General features: G+C 41.6%; 2 protein-coding genes across 5 annotated transcripts in view; one reads left to right on the forward strand and one right to left on the reverse strand.

The window, feature by feature from the left end:
* Positions 1–66: 66 nt before the first annotated feature.
* On the forward strand, positions 67–17,078 carry LOC107179602 (RNA polymerase-associated protein LEO1-like). Of its 4 annotated transcripts, XM_042988840.1 has the most exons (10): positions 67–936; positions 1,651–1,832; positions 3,985–4,078; positions 5,206–5,351; positions 5,958–6,042; positions 7,599–7,693; positions 8,441–8,575; positions 10,458–10,596; positions 11,492–11,651; positions 16,640–17,078. In XM_042988840.1, the coding sequence occupies exons 3-9, from the start codon at positions 3,998–4,000 to the stop codon at positions 11,648–11,650; spliced, it is 840 nt and encodes a 279-aa protein (XP_042844774.1). In that variant the 5' UTR covers positions 67–936; positions 1,651–1,832; positions 3,985–3,997; the 3' UTR covers position 11,651; positions 16,640–17,078. The 4 variants fall into 4 exon arrangements, with proteins under 4 accessions (XP_042844774.1, XP_042844773.1, XP_042844775.1 ...); XM_042988839.1 differs by lacking the exon at positions 67–936 and having other exon boundaries at positions 1,489–1,832; XM_042988841.1 differs by lacking the exon at positions 67–936 and having other exon boundaries at positions 1,489–1,832; positions 10,461–10,596.
* A 5,269-nt stretch (positions 17,079–22,347) lies between these two features.
* TMOD3 (tropomodulin 3) overlaps positions 22,348–26,057 on the reverse strand; it is a 78,947-nt gene continuing 75,237 nt past the window's right edge. The window contains exon 10 of the mRNA XM_007081854.3: positions 22,348–23,350. Coding sequence (XP_007081916.1) covers positions 23,316–23,350 — 35 coding nt within the window. The 3' untranslated portion in view covers positions 22,348–23,315. The remainder of the gene's footprint in view (positions 23,351–26,057) is intronic.

Here is a 26,057-nt window from a genome sequence, read left to right on the forward strand (position 1 = left end):
CAAACTGGGTAGCTTAAAACTGCAAAAATGTGTTCTTTTACAGTTCTGGAGCCTAGAAATCCTAAGTCAAAATATTGACAGGGCCAGCCTCCATCTAAAGGCTCTAGGGAAGAACCTTCCTTTGTCCCAGCTTCTGGGGGCTCCTGGCAGTCCCTGGCATTTGGCAGTGTAACTCCAGTCTTTCCTTGGTCTTCACATGGCACATTTCCCCTTGTGTTTGCTCTGTGTCTCTGTATGTGTCCAGGTCTTCTTCTCCTTATAAGGATACCAGTCAGTGGGTTTAGGACCAACCCCAAGTCAGTGAACTTCGTCTTAACTAACTATATCTGCAAAGACCCTATTGCCACATAAACTCACATTGGGAAGTTCTGGGTAGATATGAACTTTGTGGGGATTGGGCGGGGGGAATCCCTGTTCAGCCCACTATAGTAATCAAAATAAATAATATCGTGATACAACATTTAAAAAAATTGGAACTAAGGCAAAAATCCATGATGAACAAGATGTCATTTTTGTAAACAGCATCTGATGACTGGAATTAAGGTAAGGCAAGTGAAACGAGTTGCACAAGTACAGAGCTGGATGGATCCTCGCTTTACTTAAAATTTTAATATTTTCATGGGTTTTTCACATGGAGTTTTAAAAACATTGTGCTGCAGTTTAACTTGATGACTGAGATTCTGGCACCCTTTTTTCACCCACGGTGAATGTGTCACTTGTTGCATCCCTGTCCTGGCCCTCGTTTGTCACAGCATGATGCTTGGGATCCAAAGACAAGCACCCAAGAGAGGGAACCAGGGACAAGCTGTATTACCTTTTTTAGGTTTTGTGGCTAGAATGGAAAGTCACATTGAAGTCCAACACATTCTGTTCATTACAAGTGAGTCACTAATCAAGAGGGAAATTTGAGTCGATGGAATGGCAAGGAATTTGCAGGTATGTTTTAAATTTAGCACGCACATATGTCTTTTCTGTGGTGTTCTTCTACATACACTGATCTTTCACTTATGAATGGATTCCACCCTACTTCTCATGCTGTTGGTACAATCTGGGCGTGGTGGCTGTGGGAGGCTTATCCCGAAATCGGACCATAGAAAAGTGACATTGAAAGAGAAGGTCCTAAATCACCATTGTGCCACTTTCCTAACACCAAAACCTTCAGTCAGTTGTGCCACTTTCCTAACACCAAAACCTTCAGTCAGCTGTTTCTTGTCTTATCAAGTTGAAACTTGTATGCCTGGGTTTTTTTTTAAGGTACTTATTTGGGAGAACAAGTGAGCAGGGGAGGGGCAGAAAGAGGGGAAGAGAATCCCAGGCAGGATCCAAGCCGTCAGCACAGAGCCCACATGGGGCTTAATTGCATGAACTGAAAGATCACAACCTGAGCCAAAACCAAGTGTCAGACACTCAATGGACTGAGCCACTCAGGCGCCCCTACTTTTTTTTTTTTTTTTTTTTTTTTAAACTAGTAGGCATGTGGGTCCGTTATTATGCTCTTATCTTGCAAGCTTAGTGATGCTGGGACCAAGTTTCTGTAATCACATTTCATCTTTGCCAGTTGCCCCCTGTTAGGGGGCGCTGGAGGGAGACTGGAAGACTGGATAACAAATAAGAGATTGCTCCTTCCTGTTTGTTTATGGAATTTTCTAGAGGCTTCCTGTCAAGTTGCAGCTTTCCTAAGAGGCCCACAAACACTTCAGTCTCAGCAGAAGCAGTTCCTTCCCACAGCAGCTCTGTCCAATTTGCAGCTTTACCAACACTTGGAGAGCCAGCTTTATTGTACCTGCCCCTCCCAGAGGCATTAGTGCCAGCTGGACACTTTTCTTCCTCAGGTATGAGTTTCAGCTCCATACTGTAAGTTTTTAAGTTTAATAATTTCACCTCTTCTCTTTGTTCCCTCATTTCCAAAAGTGCTAACCTAAGTACAATTTAAAAAAAATTTTTTAATGTTTATTTTTGAGGAAGACAACAAGCAGGGGAGAGGCAGAGAGAGATGAGGGCACAGTCTGAAGCAGTCTCCAGCTCTGAGCTGTTAGCACAGAGCCCGATGCGGGGCCCGAACTCATGAACTGTGAGATCATGACCTGAGCTGAAGTTGGACGCTCAACCGACTGAACCACCCAGGCGCCCCAGTACAATTTTTAAAAAATTCTGTATAGATAACTGGTGTGTTTTCTCTTGCCCCACTTGGACCTGACTGGGTAGTCCAGGAAACAAATCCTCAAAGAGGCGATTGGTAGGTTAGTTTGGGTTTAAATGCAGGTCTGAGCTTCTCACCGACAGGCAATGGGATTGCTGGTAATCCATGATGTGGTGGCATGATGAATCAGATAATCTCCTATGTTTGAGGGCTTTAATGGCTGCTACACTTTGTTAGGCAGTAGTGATGATTATTTGGGCTGTGGTGTGGCATGGATGCTTCTGAGTGCTCTGGAGGACTTACAGAAGAAAATTACAAGCTTAGGTCTTTAAATATTCAGCTCAGGTCATGGTCAGAGAACCAGTGAGTTCATTACAGCCCTGAAAGAATCTTCTATCTCATAATCAGAAGGCCGAGGTAGCAGGATGTTAGACAACATTTAATTGTGCAATTGCAGAATTAAAACATTAATTGAATCCACAGCTTCTTGATATCTCTCATGTGAAAGGACATTGGATAGAGAAAGAAACTAGGGGCGGGGTGTCTGTTTAGATGAAGCTGAAAAGCTCGATTTCCTCGTCACTCTGAGAACTCCCTTGCTTTTGAGAAGTTTGCTTCCCTAGGTCTGAAGAAACTGATCTTTCCTTGCTTGAAAATGTTGTAATAATGTCACCTGGGGCAGTTTGTATTCTCCTCAAGGCTCACCCTTTGCATGCTGTCTGACCCACTTGTTACCAGCAGACCCAGCGCTACGACCTCCTCAGACTCTGACGAAGAAAGCACGAACTCCCAAATGAGGAAGAACTAGCTTCCCAAAAGAACGGCAAGATTTTGCTGATACAGGGAGAAGCCTAGGGAATATGTGTGGAAGTATATTCTAAGAATGTGAGATGAAGGACAGACTATAACACTAGCATGGGCCAAACTGGTTTGGGTACACTTAGGTACTCTGGATTTGATGCGTTAGCGCATATAGCACATAGTGAGACACGGCTCTGTAGCTGGTTGGTTAACTAAAACAAACTCACTGGTGACCTACTTGCAATAAAGCTTCCCTGGCATTATGTGGAGGGAATCCAAAGGCTTAGGGAGATGAGTGTTGGATTAGACATACCTTGTGTTACCTGCATACCATGCCTCACCTTCTCCAATTCTATCCCCTGAGAAGGCCAGATTAAAATAATAAACATTTAATATTTCACCATTTCTGAGGGTCACGATTGGTTTAGCAGGGTCGTTGTGGCTCAGGGTCTGTGATGAGGTTGCAATCAAGACATTGGCTGAGAACACACTATCTAAAGGCTTGCCTGGAACTGAAGGATCTGTTTCCAACATGGTTCACTCTTGTGCTGTTGGCAGGAGGCCTCAGTTTGTTGCCACGTGAGCCTCTCCGTAGCAGCTTGAGTGTCTTCATGGCAGCTGGCTTCCTCTAGAGTGGGTGACCTAGAGCAGGAGAGAAAGAGCAAGGCAGAAAAGCCACAATGTCGTGCCCTAGCCTTGGAAGTGAGGTTGTATTCTATCGATCGGATAGACCAGCCATGATACATGTTGGAGGAGACTATGCAAGGGCAGGAATACCAGAGGCAGGAACCACCAGAAAGTATCTTGAAAGCTGGCTGTCATAGCAGCTTTGCCTTCCACCAACCAACTTGGCCACCTTCCCTATCCAGAGACACTTGACGGGCTCCTGAGGGCTAGGCTCAGGGAGCCAGTCTGAGGTTGGTTGAGTGGAGAGGAGATTTGGTTTATGAATCTTGGGAAAACGTCAAAGTGATGGGGTAAGAGCGTGTGAAAAACTTCAGTCAGAGAAATTAATGCTGTACATTTTCTCCCAACACTGAAAGTTATAGTAGGACCATGGATCTGTTTGGAGACATAGGTGACATTTCTTCAGACAGCGATGGGGACAATGAACAATCCATTCCAGGGCAGCCTCATGTAAGTACACTCAGTAACCTCAACAGGTCCCAGTGTTCAAAGTTAAACAATCTTCAAAGCCTGATGGGTCTGACTCCTACGGGGAGAGGACATTGATAATTGAGTAGCAGTCTGAAACATCTGATAAATGGGTGACTTTCTCAGCTGTGTTGGGAATTTGTGGATATTAGAAGGCACCGAAGGAACTGCTCAGAAGAGGTTGATGCTAAACTTTAGGGGCTAAACTCTGAAAACTCATAATTTGAAAACCTTTGGCTTAAGTTTTTCTGAACCCAAACCTGTGCCAAAAAGCATGTGCTATTTGACTTCTCTGATTTTCTTTCTTTCTTTCTTTCTTTCTTTCTTTCTTTCTTTCTTTCTTTCTTTCTTTCTTTCTTTCTTTCTTTCTTTCTTTTGAGAGAGAGAAGGAGAGAGAGAATCCCATGAGGGGCAGAGAGAGGAAGAGAGAAGCAAGGCACGAACTCACCTGCAGTGGGACTTGAACTCACAAACCGTGAGATCATGACTTGAGCCAAAGTCAGATGCTTATAAGCCACCCAGGTGCCCTCTTCTCTGATTTTAATAGTTACTTAGTACTGAGGGGTTGTACAGTTTCACAGTTCTTTTGTTTAATGTCTTATGCAAACTAGATATGCCAACAAAATAAGTATTTTTTTCTGGTAATGCAGGCTTACAGGTCTTGTTTCCCATGGTGGTATTGTTGGCGGAGAGGATGAAATTTTAGGGAGAGACCTGGAGGGGTTACTGACTACTTTATTCCTAAAGTGGTGCCTGAATTTACTTCCTGTCACACCTGCATCTGCCTAGTATGGGAGAGCCGGAGCATTTCTATTTTTTTTATAAAATTCTTTTAACATTTATTTTTGAGAGAGACAGAGAGAGAGCATGCACGCACATGTGCACACGCACAAGAGGGGGAGGGGCAGAGAGAGAGGGAGACAGAATCCAAAGCAGGCTTCAGGCTCTGAGCTGTCAGCACAGAACCCAACACGGGGCTTGAACTCACACACCATGAGATCATGACCTGAGCTGAAATTGGATGCTTAACCAACTGAGCCATCCAGGTGCCCTCAGCTAGAGCATTTCTGATTTCACTTCAAGCTATCACATTCTGATTCTTCTCTTAGGAAGAACATGGAGTGCCTCAGGACCAACAGGAGGAAGAGCCGATTTCTGAAGGCAGAATAGAAATAGAAATCCCCAATGTCAACTCTGATTTGGGGAATGAATTGTACTTTGTTAAACTACCCAGATTTCTCAGCATAGAATCCAAGTAAGAGGACCGATTAAAGTTTTTTTTTCAAGATATTAAATAAAAATAAGTGGAATATAAATGTTTTTTCTTATGAGTTGGCTAATCATAAAGATCAGACATTCCTCATCTGAAAGGATGATGCAGGTGTTTTTCACTAGTGTAAAGCTGAAAAATGAGGTTGAGAAAGTTTGCTAGAGAAATCATAAATGTTCAGTGCGAAAGCCACTGTGACTAGAAAAGACCATGATCTTGGACAACAACATAGTATTGGGTATTTTTCATGAAGCCTCGTGAGTGTAAGCTCTTATGCAATTAAACATGATACTTTCCTTTAAAAATGGTGAAAGATGGACCATATGTTATTTATATTTCAGAAAATGTAATTCTTCAAATAAGACTTCGAATTATTAGTCACATTTGGATTTTATTTCAGATGTGTTAAAATCAAATTTCAAGAAAGTACACTAATTTGCATACTTGCTTGAAGTTTTACATGAAGTGACTTGTCTACTGTGACTTTTTAAAAACACCTTGGGGCATGTTGTAAAGATTATTATTATTTTACAGCATTAACAATATTCATTACTAGATATGGCTAACCTGAGATTAAAAAACCATTTTTAGACCTTTTGATCCTCAGTATTATGAAGATGAATTTGAAGGTGTGAAAGTGCTTGATGAGGAAGATAGAACCATGTTAAAATTGAAGGTACCATTCTGTACTTGTTCCCTTTTTTTTTTTTAAGTTTTTCATAAAACAGAGATAATGATTTGAGACTTGAGATTATGAAATGATGTTTTATGTTTACTCTTCAGTCAACAAACAACTGTTCAGACCAAGGTCTGAAATGTCTCTTCAGAATGTTTTTAGGGGGGAAGTTACATAGCCTCATAGTCCCTGTAATTGTCACTTTTCTAACCTTTTTTTTTTTTTTTGCAGTTGTAATTTTTCAATGGAAGTAAAGATAAAAATTCTTGAAAATTGTTAGTTCATTTTTTAAAAATGTTTATTTATTTTTGAGACAGACAGAGACAGAATGCAAGTGGGTTGGGGCAGAGAGAGAGGGGGAGGCACAGAATCTGAAGCAGGCTCCAGGCTCTGAGCTGTCAGCACAGAGCCCGATGCGGGGCTCGAACTCACGAGCTGTGAGATCATGACCTGAGCTGAAGTCGGATGCTCAACTGACTGAGCCACCGAGGCGCCCCTAGTTACTTCATTTCGTATAAACATAGGTATATGGAACTGCCTCTACATGTTACAGTAGACTTCCCACAATAGAAATCTCTCAGGCTCTTTCTGGAAATTCAGACTATGTACAAAGAGATGCCTTGTTTTGAGATGTTTCCTCTTGAGAAGGCCTGGGATGGCTGTACACTCTACTGCTCACACAGGGCGTCATGAGCTATTGCCGGAGGCAGAACCAATTTTTACACTACCTTCATGATTTGGGGTTCCCTACTATATGGGTAGGACAAATTTGAACTAAAAAAACCCAAAAAAACAAAAAACAAACAGGGCAAAGCACAAGTCTTAATTGTTTTAATTGTTAAGAGTATCTTAAGTGTATATTCTTTTATTTACTTTTTTTTTTTTTTTTTAACATAATGCCCAGAGCTTCCTTGTCTTACTAGGCCAGGCTTACTAGTCCTCCCTTCACTGGGTTCATAGCCCTTCAAGTGGACTTAACAGTAGGCAGAGATCTCTATGTTAACTGCCCATCTCATGTAGACCCAAAGCCTCATCCTTTCTTTGGACTTTTGGTGTGTCTGGTAATACCTCCATCCTACATTGTCCTTGGCTTTTACCTCCACTGTTATAAACTAGAGCTTAGGAAAGATTAAAAAATTTTTTTATTTTTATTTTTATTTTTGAGAGAGAGAGAGCACAAGCAGGGGAGGGCAGAGAGAGAGGGAGACACAGAATCTGAAGCCGACTCCAGGCTCTGAGCTTGAATGCACAGAGCCCAACATGGGGCTTGAACCCACAAACCACAAGACCATGACCTGAGCTGAAGTCTGACTCTTAACCAACTGAGCCACCTGGGAGCCCCAAGCTTAGGAAAGATTTAAACAAAATGGTTAGTTTAACCAATATCTCTAGATATTCGTAGTAGGAGTGTTTCAGTGTTTCTTCATCAGCTATTTTGGAAGCTTCTTTTATCACTACATATGAATTCTTGGCACATGATTATAAGTCACTTGAGGAAATGAAGAACATGCAGTTTAGTTACACTCGTTTTGTAATGCCCTTGTATTTTGAACCAGGTGGAAAATACTATAAGATGGAGGAAACGCCGGGATGAGGAAGGAAATGAAATTAAAGAAAGCAATACTCGGATAGTCAAGTGGTCAGATGGAAGGTGAGCCCATAACGCCTGAAGAGCATTGACAGACCCGGAGGGAGGCCTGGGAGGCGTGGAGTTCTCCATGTGGGACCTTACTTTGGGGTCCTCTGTCACTAAAGAATTAACAAAATCTAGGCCTTTGGGAGGACACTTTAGAAATGGGACCAAGATGTGATCAGATTCATGGTATCTGCCTTATCCGAGTGAGCGCCCAATGCTCGTTCCCATGCGCCAGGTGCTACTGGACAGTATAAATTGGTATTTTGGAAAAAATGTTTCTGTTTCACTAATGAAATGGTAGAGATTGGGAAAGTGACAAAACTATTATGTCTCAAATGGGAAGGAGAAGGAGTTTTACCACCTTTTGCTTTAAAAGGGCATAAGTTGGGGCGCCTGGGTGGCTCAGTCGGTTACGCATCCGGCTTTGGCTCAGGTCATGATCTCATAGTCCGTGAGTTCAAGCCCCGCGTTGGGCTCTGTGCTGACAGTGCAGAGCCTGGAGCCTGCTTCAGATTCTGTGTCTCCCTCTCTCTCTGCCCCTCCCCTGCTCATGCTCTGACTCTCTCTGTCTCAAAAATAAATAAAAACATTAAAAAAAATTTAAAAAAAATAAAAGGGCATGAGTTATTTACGGCATCTCTGTTTTTCTCACGAGTTCAGTGCACAGTTGCACAGCATTTTAAGTAAAGCCTATAGGGGAGAATGGGAATTGTAGGATTCGTTACATGTCCACCCCAGCACTGACCGGTGTCTCCTTTCCAGCCTTTCCCTGCATCTGGGCAATGAAGTGTTTGATGTCTACAAGGCCCCCCTGCAGGGCAATTACAACCACCTGTTCGTTCGAGAAGACACAGGTCTACAGGGACAAGCCGTCTTCAAAGCCAAGCTCACCTTCAGGTAACCTTCATACTGACGTGTTGGTACTGGCTGTTAAAGAGCAGCCAGGCCAAGAGGCCGTGCAGAAGGCCTGACTCAGCCCTGACATAATTTCGGGGTGCAGCTCACCAGGGGACGTGCTCGGTTCCCATGCTGTTTTTTCACTTTTGCTACAAGTTGCTGTTTCTCAGGGAGCCAGTTCATGCTATCGAAATCACCACGAGACCAGTATGTAAGCCGGGAGACCAGTAAATGAATTCACCTTGGTCAGTGCACCCGGTAGGAGGCTTAGAGGACTGGTCTACGCAGCTCCGCGGGTCAGTGCCCTTTCCCGTGAGAGGAACACAGCTGGGAGGCGGGCCGATAGTGAGCGTGTCATTGGCGTGTGCATGCGGCAGAGGCGGGGGAGGGGCTGGACAGGCTGCGGCCTGACCCCAAGAGGATAGGCGCTGCACCCCTGTGCTGCGGCTGCCTTGTTGGGCGCTTTTCCTCCTTCGCTCCTTCGCGCATCTTGCCTCTGAAGGTTACAGCGCTGTTGTCCGTCTTGCAGCTCTCCTTGAAGTGGGGCACTTAACAGATGAACAGTGCGCCCAAGGTTTCTTTCTTGGGGTCACGGAAATGTCCTAAAATCAGATTGTTGTAATGGTTACACCAGTTGTAATTTAAAAAGTCGTTTACGCGGTGCCTGGGTGCCTCAGTTGGTTAAGCACCGACTTCGGCTCAGGTCATGATCTCGGGGTTCGGGGTTCATGGCTTCCAGCGCCCCGCCCCATCCCCCATTGGGTTCAGCTTAGAGGCTGGAGCCTGCTTCAAATTCTGTCTCCCCCTCTCTCTCTGCCCCTCCCCTGCTCGCTCGCTCTGTCTCTCTCTCTCTCTCTCTTTCTCTCTTGCGCGCGCGCTTGCTCTCTCAAAAATAAACATTAACAATTTTTTTCTAAAAAGTTTATTTACTTGTGTATTTACTTGTTTATTTACTTGTGTATTAACTTTCTAAAAAGTTATTTACTTGTGTATTAAAATGAGTGACTTTTATGATATGTAAATTATACTCAAATCTGTTGCTCTGTTTTAAAGATTAACAGCACTGAGGTTTAGACATTAACAGTGTCTGACTTCTGTGCAAGCTTGAAGAAGAGTCTCAATCTCACTAATTTTTAGTGTCCTTATCTGTAAATTGGAGATAATATCTACTTCACAGAATGGTGTGTCAGTTAAGTCAAATGATACATTAGATGGCATGCAGTGTGGAGACCTGGCATAATAAACGTTGTTCGGATCCAACCTCTTAATGAGCTTTTCTCCAGTGGTGTAAAAGACAAACAATTCTGCAGCGTGCTTTTTTCCCCGTTGTGCCCTGTGTTCCACACTCTTTATGTCCCATCTCTCGACAACCTCAGAGACTCTCCTAAGGATCATTCTTTCTTTCTGATGCACCACCAATCTGCCTCCCTTGAGCCAGGAATGTTTTCTGCACCAGCTGTTTCTGTCCTCTGGGCTATTGTGAGGCCTCCTTGCCTTGCCCTTCCTTCTAATTGTATTTCAGATAAAGAGACTTTTAGTTCTTGAGTCAGGACTTGTGGCCTCTGCACCACCCTCACAGACCTGAGATTTCACATCCTTTCTCTTTCTGCTTGTCATCAGGGATTTCTTTGTAAAAGCCCTTGACCCTGCCGCCTGCTCTCCTTTTTTCTCCACTTGGTGCTTCAGCCCCTCAGCATCCCCCCCAGAGAAGGGACAGAGGAAGGAACAAGAGAAGGAGGAAGCCTCAGAGTGCCAGGATCCGAGGCCCAGTGTCCTTCATCTGCTAAAGGGGAAGGGGTCATCGTCACAGCTGTTTGTGCTCTCGGTTTGATCACCTGTGATGTTCTTAGTCAACAGTGGGGCATTCTTGTCCATCTCCCAGCAGACCTCACTCTACAGACAGTGTCACACATAGAAAGATGACCCTGCTGCTTGCTAATAGATGCTCAAGGACGCAGAAGATTAGAATCTTACCAATGGCTGGTTGTGATCCTGAGTGCCAGCGCACTGAAATGATTAAGGTACGTTTGCTAAGCTCTATGCTGGGATTTTTTTGGGGGGTATTACAGGCTTACTCTCCAGAATATTAATTCACAATTTTGTATTGCCACAACCATTTTATTTCTTATAGTTATCAGGGAGCCAACTTAAACCTAAGTGTGTGGTTAACCCTAGTAGTATCAGTGGCTTCTGGTGAGATGTAGCAAATCAGACACTCAGGTGTTCTCTCTCCAGTTCATGAGATTTCAGGGAGAAATCTGACAGGTTTTATGACAGGTATCATAAAACTTTGTGAGATATGAAGTGCTGGGAAGGTCAAAAGGACATTCCTGACTCACTCAACTAGGCTCTGTCTTGTGAACACCAGTGTGTGGATCGCCAGGCAGAGAAGGGTGTGAAGGGTGTGAAAGTTCTACTTTGGGGCTCAGGGACCCTCCCCTGCCAGCACCTCCCCATCCTGTCATCAGGAGCGACGGGGAGCTCTCTGGGGTGAGGGGCCCTGACAGGAATATCTGAGCACCGTTGTACTTTGATGGAGCCTGAGCAAGTTGGGTTGTCTGTCTCAGGGATTAACAGAAACGGCCGCCCTCAGGCGTCCACTGGGCAAGGATGAGGTTCTTCAGGCTGGTTGCTGCTCTCCAGACTCTGACTGACGGGCAGCACAAGGGGACGCTGCAGCTCCCAGGGCCGTGCCTGTGCCAGTTCTGATCGGCCGCTGGTGCGAGAGAGCCCTCAGCCTCTTCACCCTGTGTTACCTTCACGCCTTAGAACTAAAGGGAGTGATCGCTGTGTGGTAACAGGTGTAGAATGGAGACAACTGTATTCTAAAGACAAGAATTGTAGTAAACGTAGGTTCAAGTGAGCACAGAGGTAGTTCATATTTTTAAGTTAAATGGTTGATTTGCTTCTTTACAGAAAAAGGAACGTTTGAGGGCTTCTACTCAGCAGACAGTCCATCTGTGGGAGGGGCAGAACCAGCAGGGGCTGGGTGTCCCCTACCAGGACCCCAATAGTGTCCATGAGGAAGAGGAAGCCATCAAAGCTGTGAAAAACCATAACCAAGGGGACCTTTGAGGTAAGCTGGGCATGGAGGTAACATTTCCTCATCTGAGGGCCACAGAGACTGATGGCCTTTTACTCTCTCTCCTGCTGTTACTTACTTAGGAAAACGGTACAAAGGCCTTTTGTTTTTATTTTGTGTTTGTTAGGGTCACTTTCCCACAGAAAAGCTTAGCTGGGAAGGTAAGGCACCCCCAAAATAAAAAAATCAATTAAATAATTCTTGTTCTTATGGAGGGAAAATGTGTAATAAAGAGTTTGCTGCTCGTATAATTGACCCTTTATTTAAACGTTGTAGTTTTTTGATGTGATCATAAAACCTTTTGGGTGTTTAAAAGTGATGAATCTGAGAAAAAAACCTCTCATATCTGTCATTTCAGCATGTCTGCAAGTTATATACACTTTTTCTCATCAAAACTTTAAAAATGTTGGCTCTTCAAGGGAAAATGTAAGTGGGAAGCAACAATATTCAGAAGAAAAGCTCAGGAATAAACAGGTCTTCATCTTTGAAGTTCATTCCCACGTCTGGAGTTCGAGTTCTTTTGCTTTCAGAGGAATGAGCTAGAATCTATTTTTCAGACAGTGATGGGGATCAGAAGAAGAAAAGGCTCAAAGATTACTGAGAGCAAGGAAGGTCACCAGTGATGACATAGAACCAAATTTGTTCAATTCTAAGGGGGTTTGTCCTGAACCCAGGAGCCAACTCCTGGACTAAAAATTTGCTCACAGCCCTGGGGCACAGACAGATGTTTGTATACTTCACTGAGACTCTGGGAGATTAATATAGTGACAGGACCAGGAGTGACCCACAGGAGGGTCTGACCCCTGTGATCAGGTGCATGTCGGAAGACTGCTCAGAGAAGAAGATCCCTCACTGGTGGTGAAGAAAGTGTTAGCTTGTGTATACACCGACCAGGCAGGCGTTCTAGGTAGATAGAAAGGCCTGTGAGGAAATGTGTGGGGCCCTGAGTCGCCACCACACTCAATGGGAGAGGGACCGATAGCTCTGTGTGGTAGAGCAAGACGTCCATCATGTTCATCGTGGTAACTGGGCATTCTTATTGTTTGGGTGTATGAGTAGTTGAGGATTATTCCATTTCCATGTTATTAAAATATTTTCCCTTTAATTATTTCCGTTTCTACTTATAAGTACAAATAAATTTTCAGTCTTAAATATACAAGGGAATCATATTTACCAAGTAAATATATAAGGGCAAAATGGGAATTATTGCCCATATGCCATATTAAAAAAAATTTTTTTTTAATGTTTATTTTTGAAGGAGAGACAGAACGTGAGTGGGGGAGGGGCAGAAAGCGAGGGAGACACAGAATCTGAAGCAGGCTCCAGGCTCTGAGCTGTCAGCACAAAGCCCAGTGTGGGCCTTAAACTCATGAACTGCGAGATCATGACCTGAGCTGAAGTCGGATGCTTAACCGACTGAGCCAGCCAGGTGCCCCTGCCCATATGCCATATTAATTAATTTACTGTCTTCTGAACACTTAACATGCTTCACTCCGGGTCTGGAATCACAGGTGGGAGTAAACATTTCAGTAACACAAATGTTGAGCATGTCAGTTAAGCGCTGGTCACCTGTCCAAGGGAAGCATTTGTTTTTCATGTAAAAAATAGATTTAAAACTTTAAAAGCATACTGAGAAAGCACATAAAATGCAAGCAGTCATTTTTAAAAATCCATAGGCTTTAAAATACTTTTAGATAGGGAAAGTGAAATGTTGAGGAAGCAGGAAAACATATTTCAAGTAGTATGATTGGAATGTCAGTACAGAGTGAGGAGGGAGTGTCCCTCCTGCCCTGACCACTGCCCGGGGGCAGCCCGGGGTTCGTATGGCCTGACCAGCTGGAGACAGTGTCTGTGGAGATGGGTCGCTGCTGGGCGGTCACCTTCTAATATGAAGGACTGGCTCCCCCATCAGCTCAAGACTACTTTTTTGGGAAATTTTTATTTTAATTCCAGTTAGTTAACATAGTGTTACGTTAGTTTCAGATGTACAATATAGTGATTCAACACTTCGTGTGACACCCAGTGCTCATCACAGTGAGTGCCCTCCTTAATCCCCATCACCTACCTCCCACCTCCCCTCAGTTTGTTCTCTAGAGTTAAGAATCTGTTTCTTGGTTTCTTCCCCCCCCCCTTTGTTCATTTGTTTCTTAAGTTTTACATGAGTGAAATATGGTGTTTATCTCTCTCTGATTTGTTTCACTTAGCATTATACTCTCTAGCTCTGTCCATGACATTGCAAATGGCAAGATTTCATTCATTTTTATGCTGAATAATATTCCATTGTATATACCACATATTCTTTATCCATTCTTCTAGCGATGGACACTTGGGGGGCTGCTTCCCTATCTTGGCTATTGTATGTAATACTGCTATAAACATCAGGGTGCATGTATCCCTTTGAATTACTGTTTTTGTATTCTTTGGGTAAATACCCAGTAGTGCAATTGCTGGATCATAGGGTAATTCTGTTCTTAACTTTTTGAGGAACCTCTGTATTGTTTTCCACAGTGGCTGCACCAGTTTGCAATCCCATTCACAGTGCAAGAGGGTTCCTTTTTGTCCACATCCTTGCCAGAACTTGTTTTTTATGTTTCTGATTTTAGTCATTCTACAGGTATGAGGTGATATCTCATAGTCCTTTTGATTTGCATTTCCCTGATGATTAATGATGATGAGTATCTTTTCATGTCTGTTGGCCATCTGTAGGTCTCCTTTGGAGAAAAGTCTGTTCATGTCCTCTGCCCATTTTTAATTGGATTTTTTGGGTTTTTTGGTATTAAATTTTATAAATTCTTTATATATTTTGGATACTCTTTATCAGATGTGTTATTTGCAAATATCATCTCCCATTCTGTAGTTTGCCTTTTTGTTTTGTTGTTTCCTTCATTGTGCAGCTTTTTTTATTTTGATGTAGTCCCAATAGTTTATTTTTGCTGTTGTTTCTCTGGCCTCAGAGGACCTATCTAGAAAAAAGTTGCTGTGGTGGATGTCAGAGAAATTACTGCCTGTGCTGTCTTCCAGGATTTTTATGGTTTCAGGTCTCATATTTAGGTCTTTAATCCGTTTTGAATTCACTTTTGTGTATGGTGTGAGAAGGTGGTCCAATTTCATTCTTTTGCATGTGGCTATTCAGTTTTCCCAACACCATTTTTTGAAGAGACTTTTTTCCACTGGGTATTTTTTCCTGCCTTGTTGAAGATTAAGTGACCATATACTTAGGGGTTTATCTCTGGGTTTTCTATTCTGTTCTTTTGATCTGTGTGTCTATTTTTGTGCCAGTACATACTGTTTTGATTACTACAGCTATATAACTTGAAGTCTGGAATTATGATACCTCCAGATTTGTTTTTCTTTTTCAAGATTGCTTTGGCTTCTGGGTCCTTTGTGGCTCCATACACTTTTACGATTGTTCTGGTTCTGTGAAAAATGCTGTTGGTATTTTGATAGAGATTGCATTAAAGATTTAGATTGCTTTGGGTGGTATAGACATTTTAACAGTATTTCTTCTTCCAGTATATGAGCATGAAATGTCTTTCCCTTTGTGTTCTCTTTCATCTGTGTTTTATAGTTTTTAGAGTACAGGTCATTCACCTCTTTGGTCAGGTTTATCCTTAGGTATCCCATTATTTTGAGTACAATTGTAAATGGGGTTGTTTTAATCTTTCTCCTGCTTCATTATTGCTGTTTAGAAACGCAACAGATTTCTGTACATTAATTTTGTATCCTGTGACATTGCTGAACTCACGTATCAGTTCTAGTAATTTTTTGGTGGAGTCTTTCAGGTTTTGTAATGTTTATTTAGTTTTGAGAGAGAGTGTAAATTGGGGAGGGGCAGCAAAAGAGGGGGACAGAGGATCCAAAGCGGGCTCTCCGCTGACAGCAGTGAGCCCGTTGCGGGGCTCAGACTCACAATCTGTGAGATCATGACCTGAGCCGAAGTTGGACGATCAAATGACAAAGCCACCCAGACGTCCCTTGGGTTTTTTATATACAATTTTGTGTCATCTGCAAATAGTGAAACATTCACCTTTTCCTGATTTGGTTGCCTTTTATTTATGTTGTCTAATTACTATGGCTAGGACTTAGAGTACTGTGTTAAATAAAAGTGGTGAGAGTGGACATCTTTGTCTTCTTCCTGACCTTAGAGGAAAGGCGCTCAGTTTTTCCCCATTAAGGATGATGTTAGCTGTAGGTTTTTCATAGATGGCCTTTATTATGTTGAGGTATGTTCCCTCTAAACCCATTTTACTGAAGGCTTTTACCATGAATATGGATGTTGTACTTTGTCAGATGCTTTTTCTGCATCTATTGAAATGATCATATGATTCTTATCCTTTTCTTATTGATGTGCTATATTAAATTGCAAATACTGCAGCATACCACCCTTGCAACCCAGGAATAAATCCCACTTGGTCATGGTTTAGTGAATGATTTTATTTTTTATTTTTATTAATATTTTTAAAAATATTTATTTTAATCTTTATTTTTGAGAGAGAGAGAGACAGAGTGCGCGCAGGGGAGGAACAGAGAGAGAGGGAGACACAGAATGTGAAGCAGGCTCCAGGCTCTGAGCTATTAGCACAGAGACTGATTTGGGGACCTGAGCTGAAGTCAGGCATTTAACCGACTGAGCCACCCAGGCGCTCCAATGTTTGTTTATTTTTGAGAGACCGAATGTGAGCTGGGGAAGGACAGAGAGAAAGGGAGACACAGAATCCAAAGCAAGCTCTGGACTCTCAGCTGTCAGCACAGAGCCCAACGTGGGCTCGAACTCACAGACTGCGAGATCATGATCTGAGCTGAAGTCAGATGCTTAACCGACCGAGCCACCCAGGTGTCCCTATTTTTTAAATGTATTGTTGGATTCAGTTTGCTGAATCCAGTTTGCTAGTATTTTGTTGACGATACCTGAGAACTACTTTGGACAAAATTTCTGGAAATGTTTGATACTGAATTTTACATCTTATCTCGTATCTGTTTAGGAGGTGAGCCCTCCAGAAAAAGAAGAGCAGAGGTTAAAGAGGAAGAACATGACTCAAGTATGAAGTGTGTGCTCATTGTGTACAGTTGACCCTTGAACACAGATCTGAACTGCGCCGGTCCATTTACACACGGTTTTTTGATATAATGTATTTTCTCTTCCTTGTAGCTTTCTTAATAGCATTTTCTTTAGCTTACTTTATTATGAGCATAGTATATAATACATTAAACATGCAAGATATGTATTGTTATCAATAAGGCTTCTGGTAAAGAGTAGGCTATTAGTAGTTAAGTTTCTGGGGGTCAAAAGTTGTATTTGGATTTTCGACTGTGCAGGGTTTGGGCACCCCTAACCCCAACATTGTCAGCTGCATATTATTTTCCACAGTTTATTTTTTTAATAAATTTTTTAAGGTTTATTTTTGGGAGAGACAGAGCATGAGCAAGGGAGGGGCAGAGAGAGAGGGAGACACAGACTCCGAAGCAGGAAGCAGGCTCCAGGCTCCAAGCTGTCCGCACAGAGCCTAACGGGGAGCTCAAACTCATGAACCACAAAATCACAACAAGCTGAGGTCAGACTGGCTTCACTGAGCCACCCAGGTGCCCCATCAACAGTTTTAAAGCAATGATTAAATGACTTGTTTTGATTGAAATGATAAATCGAGTTGCTTTTGCATAATCCTAGTTGTGAATAAAAAATGTTCAAAAGCAAGCCTGTGACTTTAGAAGATCCATTTTTCCCAAGGAAGAAACTTGTTTTGGTAACTGTTTGCTCTGGGTCTTAGGTTTTTGTGCATTTCAGCTGCTCTGCCCCACCTCATCCTCCTGGTTGGGCCCAGAGGTGGGCTTAGGTTCGGGTCAGGTATCGCATCTTCCCATATGTCCTCCTGTACTGCCTAGCTGTGTTCAGGCCTCTTCTGTGCTTTGTCATCTCCACCGGCATGGCACCGCCACTGACCACCTCGCCCTGGATCTTGTCAGAGCAGGTACAGCATCGGAGGGCTCATTGGACACTGGGTGCTTTGCCTAGTGCTGAACTGGTCCTACCAGTTCTAGTCCTCAGAACAATGTGAAAGGTGGGTACTCTTATTTCCATTTTGGACCTGAAAGGTGGGGTCGAAAGAACTTTGAGACCTCTATCCAAAGATATTTCCTCCCAAGTAAAAAAATAAGCATTTTTGAGAGAAGGGTCATGAGCTTTTATATGGAACAATCATGAGGTTAAGCAGATACATTAGTGGCCTTCTGGAGAAAGACACCCAAAATACCTGAGATAAACAGTTACCATAAAATTTAGAGAAAAGAGCAGTGGGAAACAAAATACTAGATTTGACTCCTGGCTTTGTGACTGGCACACCAGGTGGAATATAATGGGTACCTGATAAGTATTTACTGAATGAACAAGCCAAAGGTCTTATCTTGGGCAAGTTACTTGACTTTCTAAAGTCCGTCTCCTCAACTCAGTGGGATTTGGACTTGACCATGTAAATCCTTCATGATTTACATAGTTTTTATTTCTCTAACTCCACAAGTTGATACTAATTGGATGTATTTTAAAAAACGTATTAGAGACTCATTCAGAACACTAAGCACCAGCACGGTTTAATCCTAAGGCCAGCTACTTCTCGCAAGGGTTGGCCCCAAGGCTCTGCTAAGTCTGCAAACAGGCCCAGGGCTGGGATCTCTAGGCCCTCAATCCTTGCAGATATAAAGGAAAGCTTCACATTTGAAGGACAAAAGATGTTTGGTGATTTTGGACCCATGAGTGGTCGGCCGCCCTCACTATTTGGTCCCTAAAAGAGCAGAGGCCACTGCGCTAGGCCTAAGGGCACTGTCTCTCCATGGCCACTCAGACTCACGGGAGCTGAGTCACCTGCCAGGGCAAGTGCCCGAGCCTCCTTACCTAGCCGAGAGGACAGGCAGCAAGACCTCCTGCAGGAGAAAATGAGCCCAAAGGCCATTCTCCCAAGGCCAGCCAATATTAAAGATGTAAGGGGACCGTGCTCGTTCGCAAAGGTTCCAGAGCTCTGAAAATGTTAATTTGCCACTTACCCCTAAAAGATTCCTCAAACCCTTTACAACACATTTCATTGATTTCCTCTTTTGCTTGGTAGATTTGGGTGACTGGTAATTAAGGTCTTTGCTGTAAAAATAATCTGTAGTTTATTAGAATTGGCTCCCATCAGGTCCAAAATGTGATGTATCACAGGACCCTGTTTCTTCACATTTGTCAACTCAATTCACTTTTATGGACAGACCAGACTGAGAACTGATGGTATTTCAAGCACATGAAATTACTATTTTTATGGTTAGAAATGGTCAAGTATTGACAGTTTATGGTTTAATATAATAGAGTGGGATAGAATAACTGGGAAAATAATAAGCTTGTTTCTGAAAAGGCATGTAAGAAATGAACTTTAGGACATAGGAACTGAAGGGATTTTTTTTCACACAGTCCAAGTGTATAGAATATTTGATAAACTTTATTGAAATTATTTCAGTATGAAGTCTAAGTTCTAAATGCCTACAGTACAGTTTTCAAAAGAAACTTGACTATTAGCCAAGTTTAATATTTTGTAATATTTATCAGTATATTTAATATCAGTAATATTGGAGTATCAGACTTAAGTGGAATTATAATGCAGAAGAATATAAGACCAAATTAAAATCATATAAGAATATAAAAATCGTTGCTTATCAATACATCTTCTCAATTTAAAAATAGTGAAGTTTCTTTGGTAAGTAAGTCTTGTGGTGAGAATGACCGAAAAACATGAATGCTCAGCGAGAGCTGATGGAAGGCGCTTCTAAAGATGGTTAGACCCAAGAGCTCACAGCTTTGAGAGCAACAGTTGTTCTGGTACGTCCACATGTTTGGTTCTCGCGGGTGCCAGGTCTTTAGTTGGCAGCCACTTCGCTTTTGAATAGTATTAAGGGCATTATGCTAACTAAGGCAGAGAAAATACCATATGATCTCATTTATAGGACTATCTAAAAAAACTGAACTCAGAGAAACAATCGCCTGGTGGTTGCCAGGGCGTGGGGGTAGGAGGTGGAGGATGGGTGAAGGTGGTGAAAGCTACAAACTCCCAGTTATAAGATGAGTAGGTCTGGAGGATGGAATGTGCAGCATGGTGCCTGCAGGTGACAGTACTGTACTGCGTATCTCAAAGTTGCTAAGAGACTAGATCTTAATAGTTCACATCACAAGGAAAAATAATTTCGTTAAAACGATATGAGGTGACGGATGTTAACTAAACTTGGGGTACATATTTTGCAATATATACATAAATCATGTTGTGTATCTGAAAGTAATACGAAGTTATATGTTAATCATATCTCAGTAATACTAGAAAAAAATTTTTTTAAGTGAAGTGGCACTGTCATGGAGGAGCACGAGCACAGGACTAAACCTGCAGAGGTGGAAGCTACTGTGATTCCAGAGAAAGCACAGTCCTCAGACGTGTGGGAGGTGCTATGGCTCCTGACTCCAAGGGGAAAGTGAGACCTGCATGCCCTGGGAACACAGAGCCAAAAATAGAGAAGATTTTATGAAACCTTGTGAATCTTTTCATCTTATTTATTTTTTTTAGTGTTTTTATTTTTGAGAGAGAGAGAGAGAGAGCGAGCGACAGCGAGCAAGAGAGGGGCAGAGAGAGAAGGAGACAAAGAATCCGAAGCAGGCTCCAGGCTCTGAGCTGTCAGCACAGAGCTGACACGGGGCTTGAACTCACGAACCGTGAGATCATGACCTGAGCTGAAGTCGGACGCTTAACTGACTGAGCCACCCACGTGCCCCTCTTTTCATCTTATTTTAATGGCAAGGATTAAATATAATGTACAACAGAACATGACTAACATTTTATGAAAACAATTTTTCTTTCATAATTTTTATTATACTGTGGAATCCCCTTTTTAAATGAAGATACATCAGATACTGTCACTAGAAAAACCATTTACAAAGTTCTATTTACATGTAACTTTTCCAGAGTGCATCTATTGCACAAAGCGAGTATGTGGGTTACTTCATTCAAATAACAAGAATTTGCAATTTAATGACCAAGATAATTCTCCTTGAAATCTCTAACAATCTGTGAGTTTTTTATACACAAAATGTATATTTGGTCTTTTAAATGACAGGCACCTTTAGGAATGTATTTCACCTATACTTAAGACTTCTACTAGATTTTAGCTACAAGTTTATAGCACCAAAATCCACTTTAATAATATCAGCATTAGTATTAATATTGATGTTTTCCAATACAATTTCATGTAGACATACTTGAAAAATGAGATCTTCAAATATAAAATTTTTCAAAATGGGCAATTAAAAGCCTTTAAACAGCAATTTAAAAATGCAAAGAATATTCTTTGATTAGATAACCAGGTAAGTTTAAATTGGTTAGCCTACAGAATGTATGGTCTTAGAAAAATCTTTGGTTTAAAAATCAAGACTATGTGAGAACCCTAATCTATTACAACGCTTTAGAGCTATATATAGAAATACTGAATGTTACTAAATGGTTAAGAGGTGCTGGAGTTTTAAAGATCAAAGTAAACACCAGTTTTCTCCCTTGTAGTTACAACTCTTGAAAAGATTTTCTGTATTCAGTTGGAAGAATGTTCAGCTTTAAAGATATTCATGAAATCTTTTCTTCAATTATGTAATGCACTGTCACAGCTGAGAACTGGAATGGTATAAGCTAAACACTTAACTTCTTCATACTTAGGTAAATAATCAGTGAAAAAGAGATTACCCGTAAGTACCATACACACACTATGTAGGGTCTCGCTTATGTCTATTAAAAAAAAACCTGATGATAGAAGGGGTAACATACTTATCAGTTCACTGACTTATAGACAAAGCAAGCAAGGAAGCCCTGGGTGCCTGCTCCGTGCTGACTCCCCATCCTGCTGGAAGGGTGCAGTCTCTAAAGTCAAGTACATTTCCAAAGTTGCATATGAAAAGGGGACACACACACACACACACACACACACACACACACACACACACACAGAAACCCTTGCTAACTTGGAAAAAAAAAAATCAGTGGTCTCTAACTCAAAGGGAATAGTGCAAAGTCGATCTTTGGCCCCTTTAAAACACTGGATATTGATTCAGAAAAACAAAGACACCCACTTCTTCTGAGGGAAGCTTTTGCCTGTTGAGAAGGGTTAATACCAGATCACACACAAGAAGCTGCCTAGCTCAATAAGTAAACTGTCCAGCCCAAGCCAAAGGAGTGACGTTTTATAATTCAATTTCAAAAATTCTTTTTAAAAGAATCAACACATCTATCCCTACTTTTAACTGGGATTCTTCCCTTTACTCCGTGTAAGTGATAGAGGATAGTCAGGCCTCAATTTTGGGGGTCAGGATTACTCAGATTTTTTCCTGCCTGCCCTCTGTAGCTGGGCCAACTCTGCCATCGTCTGCTCCAGGCGCTGCCCTGAACAGGTCCACATCCCACCATGGTACACCGTGCAAGTGCTCGTTTGAATACCGTGAGCAGTACTTCTCTTGTGAGAGATTCCTTTTACACAATATGGACAAAAAAGCCAGATGATGAGAGGGAATATAAAAGTAGATGGATGAAGAACAGTTTTCCCTACTGGTTGGAAAATTTGTGGAGTGCCAATTCAGTGTTATTGATGTAATTCTGCAGTGCACACACAAACTTTCACGATACTGTGCCACAATTTATACACATGCCAGTTTCTAATTTACAGTAAGCATCAGTTTAAGTGACTATTTGGCATGTGCCTCAGACTTAAATTCCATCATGTTTGTTATCTTCGATGTCATGTGTTTAATAACCGCCTTTTTTCTTATTATCCTAAGTAACCAAGAGTTGACTATATGTATGCTTTCACAGGGAAGAAAACAGCTTGTCTACTTCGATGCTTTTTACTATGAGCTTTCACAAAAATTTAGTAATGCCCACATTATTGAAATAAAAAACTATAGTGAATTTAGCCATAACTGTCCTTTTAAACAAAGTACTAACCTGGCCAAGCTGATGACTTTGTTGAAACAAGTCCAGGTGTTGGTGCCACAGTGGACAAGTGCGGTGACCAGGAATGTGCAGAAGGCCCCTTTCTCTCCCCAACAGACCGGCTTTTATTTCTCAGCCGATGACCAGATTTGGAGTCGTTTTAAAACTCTGGTATCTTGCTTTCTTGATAGAAGCAAAAAGCACACTCTTGCCAAGTTCATGTATTCTAAAACAGGACAGGGCTCCATGTGATGGAATAAGGAAAGCTGTGAATGTCTTGTACCAAACAGGTACAATAGCAATTCTAATGGCAGTAATGTCCCTTTTTGATTTAAAAAAGATCAGTCCTTAAAATGTTCATACTATCTACGTAAATGATTTCCTAAACTTTTTTTACAATTGCATTTTTAAACTCATGACTCCTCACAAACCATTTAAGCTAAATTAAAACTGATTTTAGCAGAAAGAAATAATGTTATAAAATACAAAATATCACCTACTATTGATTTTGCAATTTGAAACTGATAACAATGTAAACTAGAAAAAAGATACATGTAGTTAAAAAAAAAAAAAAAGATTTCCAGTCTTTTCCCTTCTATCCAGGAAAATTTTACATCTGACATCACCAACATGAGCCCTTGGTGACCTTTTAAAGTCTCCCAAAGATTGTATCTCGGTGGATTTACTGGTGGTCTCCTTCAACTCGTCTTTTGCGAACTGTGAAAAAAAAAGAGAGGATGTTAGAAATCCCTGTTACTTTGTACAGGGTTAACTTGCTTGTAACAAACAAGTGGCTGCAGAATCCAGTTATAGTTGTACTGACATGTAACGTCCATTTACTTGTTAAGCACTGAGGGGCTTCAAAATGAGAACAAAGACGTGTCCTCAGCTCCCCTGTGCTTACACAGCAGCATCAGAAATCTAAAATCACGGTCATCAATCACCTTTAAGTCATTGCACCCATTTGTTATTTTAAAAAATTGACACCTCTGTTAAAACGATTAATTATAAATTACTGTGTTGAATTTTGAAATGACATTCAGGAAGCTGGGATTAGAAAGTATTAAAAGCAACAAATATTTGCATGCTCTCCTGATTAGGCATTACAATGTATCTCCTTAGTTTGTGAAAGAATATACCAAAAACATTTTTTTTAAGTTATTTATTTATTTAGAGAGAGAGCACAAGCAGAGGAAGGGCAGAGACAAGGAGAGACAGAATCCCAAGCAGGCTCCGCACCATTAGCACAGAGCCCAATGAGGGGCTCGAACTCACGAACCATGAGATCATGACCTGAGTTGAGATCAAGAGTTGGATGCCTTAACCAACTAGCCATCAAGGTGCCCCAAACATTTTTCTCATTTTAAAGGTAAATGACTTGCTACTATTTCCCAAATTTTCTTTCTAGGGTCTCCTACAAAATGAACCAGGCTCTGACAAAACAACAAATACAAAGTAATGAAAGTCTCAGATCCTGGTAATGTGGTATAAGGTCACAGGAGGGTACCATAATAAACTTTGGCCACCAAAGTGGTCAACTAATTCAGTGGATGGTGTACAGAAAGGCGCATATATCTCAGGAGTTCCCAGCCTCTTCACAGACTGATGACCCCAAACCATTACACTGTACTCAGTAACAGTAGGATAGAGTCTTCAGGCAGACATGCAAGTGATGTGCATAAAAGCTTGTCTAGCTACTGGCTGGGTGCTAGCTAGAAAGTAAAAACCGGGAGATAAAAAGTATCAAGTTCCCACAAACATTTTTATACTTAAATAATTAAGTACACCCCGGGCTCTAATTTTAGTTCATGTTAATGAAAAGCAGGTTTCCTGTGTTTACTGAAATACTAAGGGAAAAAATCAAATAGAGACTTGAGTCCTCAAATACAAACCTAATTCATATATATAGATCTCTGAAAAACAAATATCGAAAGGTAAATCAGATTAACTCTTTAGAGTAGAACATTTCCAAGAAAAATTTGAATTGCAGCAGGGTTTGGATGTTATTGGCAGACCATTTATGATGTTAAAATGCATGTTATAGGGGCTCTTGGGTTACCCAGTTGGTTGAGCATCTGACTCTTGAATTTGACTCAGGTCATGATCCCAGGATCATGGGATCAAGCCCCGTATGTGGCTCCTTGAGGAGTGTGGAGCCTGCTTCAGATTCTCTCTCTCTGCCCCTCCCCCCACCCACTCACATGCTTGCTCTCTCTCAAAATAATGTAAAATAAAATAAAATGCATGTTATTAAAAAATACATGTTGTAAACAAGATCTAAGACAAAGTGGAGCAAACAAGAAAGGAAGAAAATTAATTATGTGGTTAGCTAGTGTAAGGACAGTAATAGGAGACTCAAAGTTCAATCAAATATTGCAACATATACCATATAATCTCTTTGCTGCTACAGCTAGGACACTTCTTAGCTGGAGAGATGGGAGTAGGTAGGAGTATTTGGATGAACAGAAAATAATGAGAGGAAAAGATTATCAAAATCAACACTAAAGATCTGATACAGCCCGATTTGCAAGATGAAGAAAAACAATATGCCCAAGAGATTGTGTGTATGTTTCAAGTTTTGTTCTTTGGTATCTCTTTCTGGTGGCTACATAATTAGATTGCATATCAGAGCACATGTCTTTATGCTGGCAGCCTTGATCTGTGGGCAGCACTCAACGCAGGGCTCTAAAAAAAAGCTGCGGGTGCTAGGAGCACATAAAGTGCAAGATGGGTCCAAGAGCCATTTCCGACTCTTCTTTCTCACTTGGCATCTACTTGTTACAAGCAGGTCCTCGGCTCAGCCTCTAGACGAGAGGCTTATAAATCTGGCCCTATTAACAATTCTTTGGCAATTTCTTTCCAAAACCTACTCCACTAATACAGGTTCTCAATACTCTATGATCCATCAATTGCAAATAAGTTCTAACCTCATATCCTATCTCTGGAAGAGTAAATAGTTATTTTTTGAAGTATCATTTTAATCATGTATTTGGTGGCCTATAATGGCTCTCAAATGCCTCCCACAAAAAATCCAAAGAAATGAAGTTTCTTCCCATGTAATTTTAGTGCCTTCTACTAGCATTCCCTCTTAATCTGCTGACATCACTTTTTTATTCTGTTAGCTTTAAACAGCAAGTACTTATTGAAGAATTATTCTCAAGGCAGCATCCTGCAATGAGAGTCAGTTTTCAAACTCTACAAGCTGTCCTCAGTATATAAATAACTCGCTTGATCCCAAATCTGGGTTTTTATCCGCGCAATTCCCCCACTCCAGGAATGTCCTTATTCTCATTTCACGTCTAAAAATCTGGCTTGGATCAGAATGCAACAGCATGAGGTGGGGGTCTAGAGAGCTACCAACACAAAGCTGTCTGCTTTCTCTCAGTTCTGCTTCACGTCAGACCACACCTTCAACATGACCTCC

The sequence above is a fragment of the Panthera tigris genome, chromosome B3 (assembly GCF_018350195.1).
Source record: "Panthera tigris isolate Pti1 chromosome B3, P.tigris_Pti1_mat1.1, whole genome shotgun sequence".
In the NCBI taxonomy this organism is placed as follows: domain Eukaryota; kingdom Metazoa; phylum Chordata; class Mammalia; order Carnivora; family Felidae; genus Panthera; species Panthera tigris.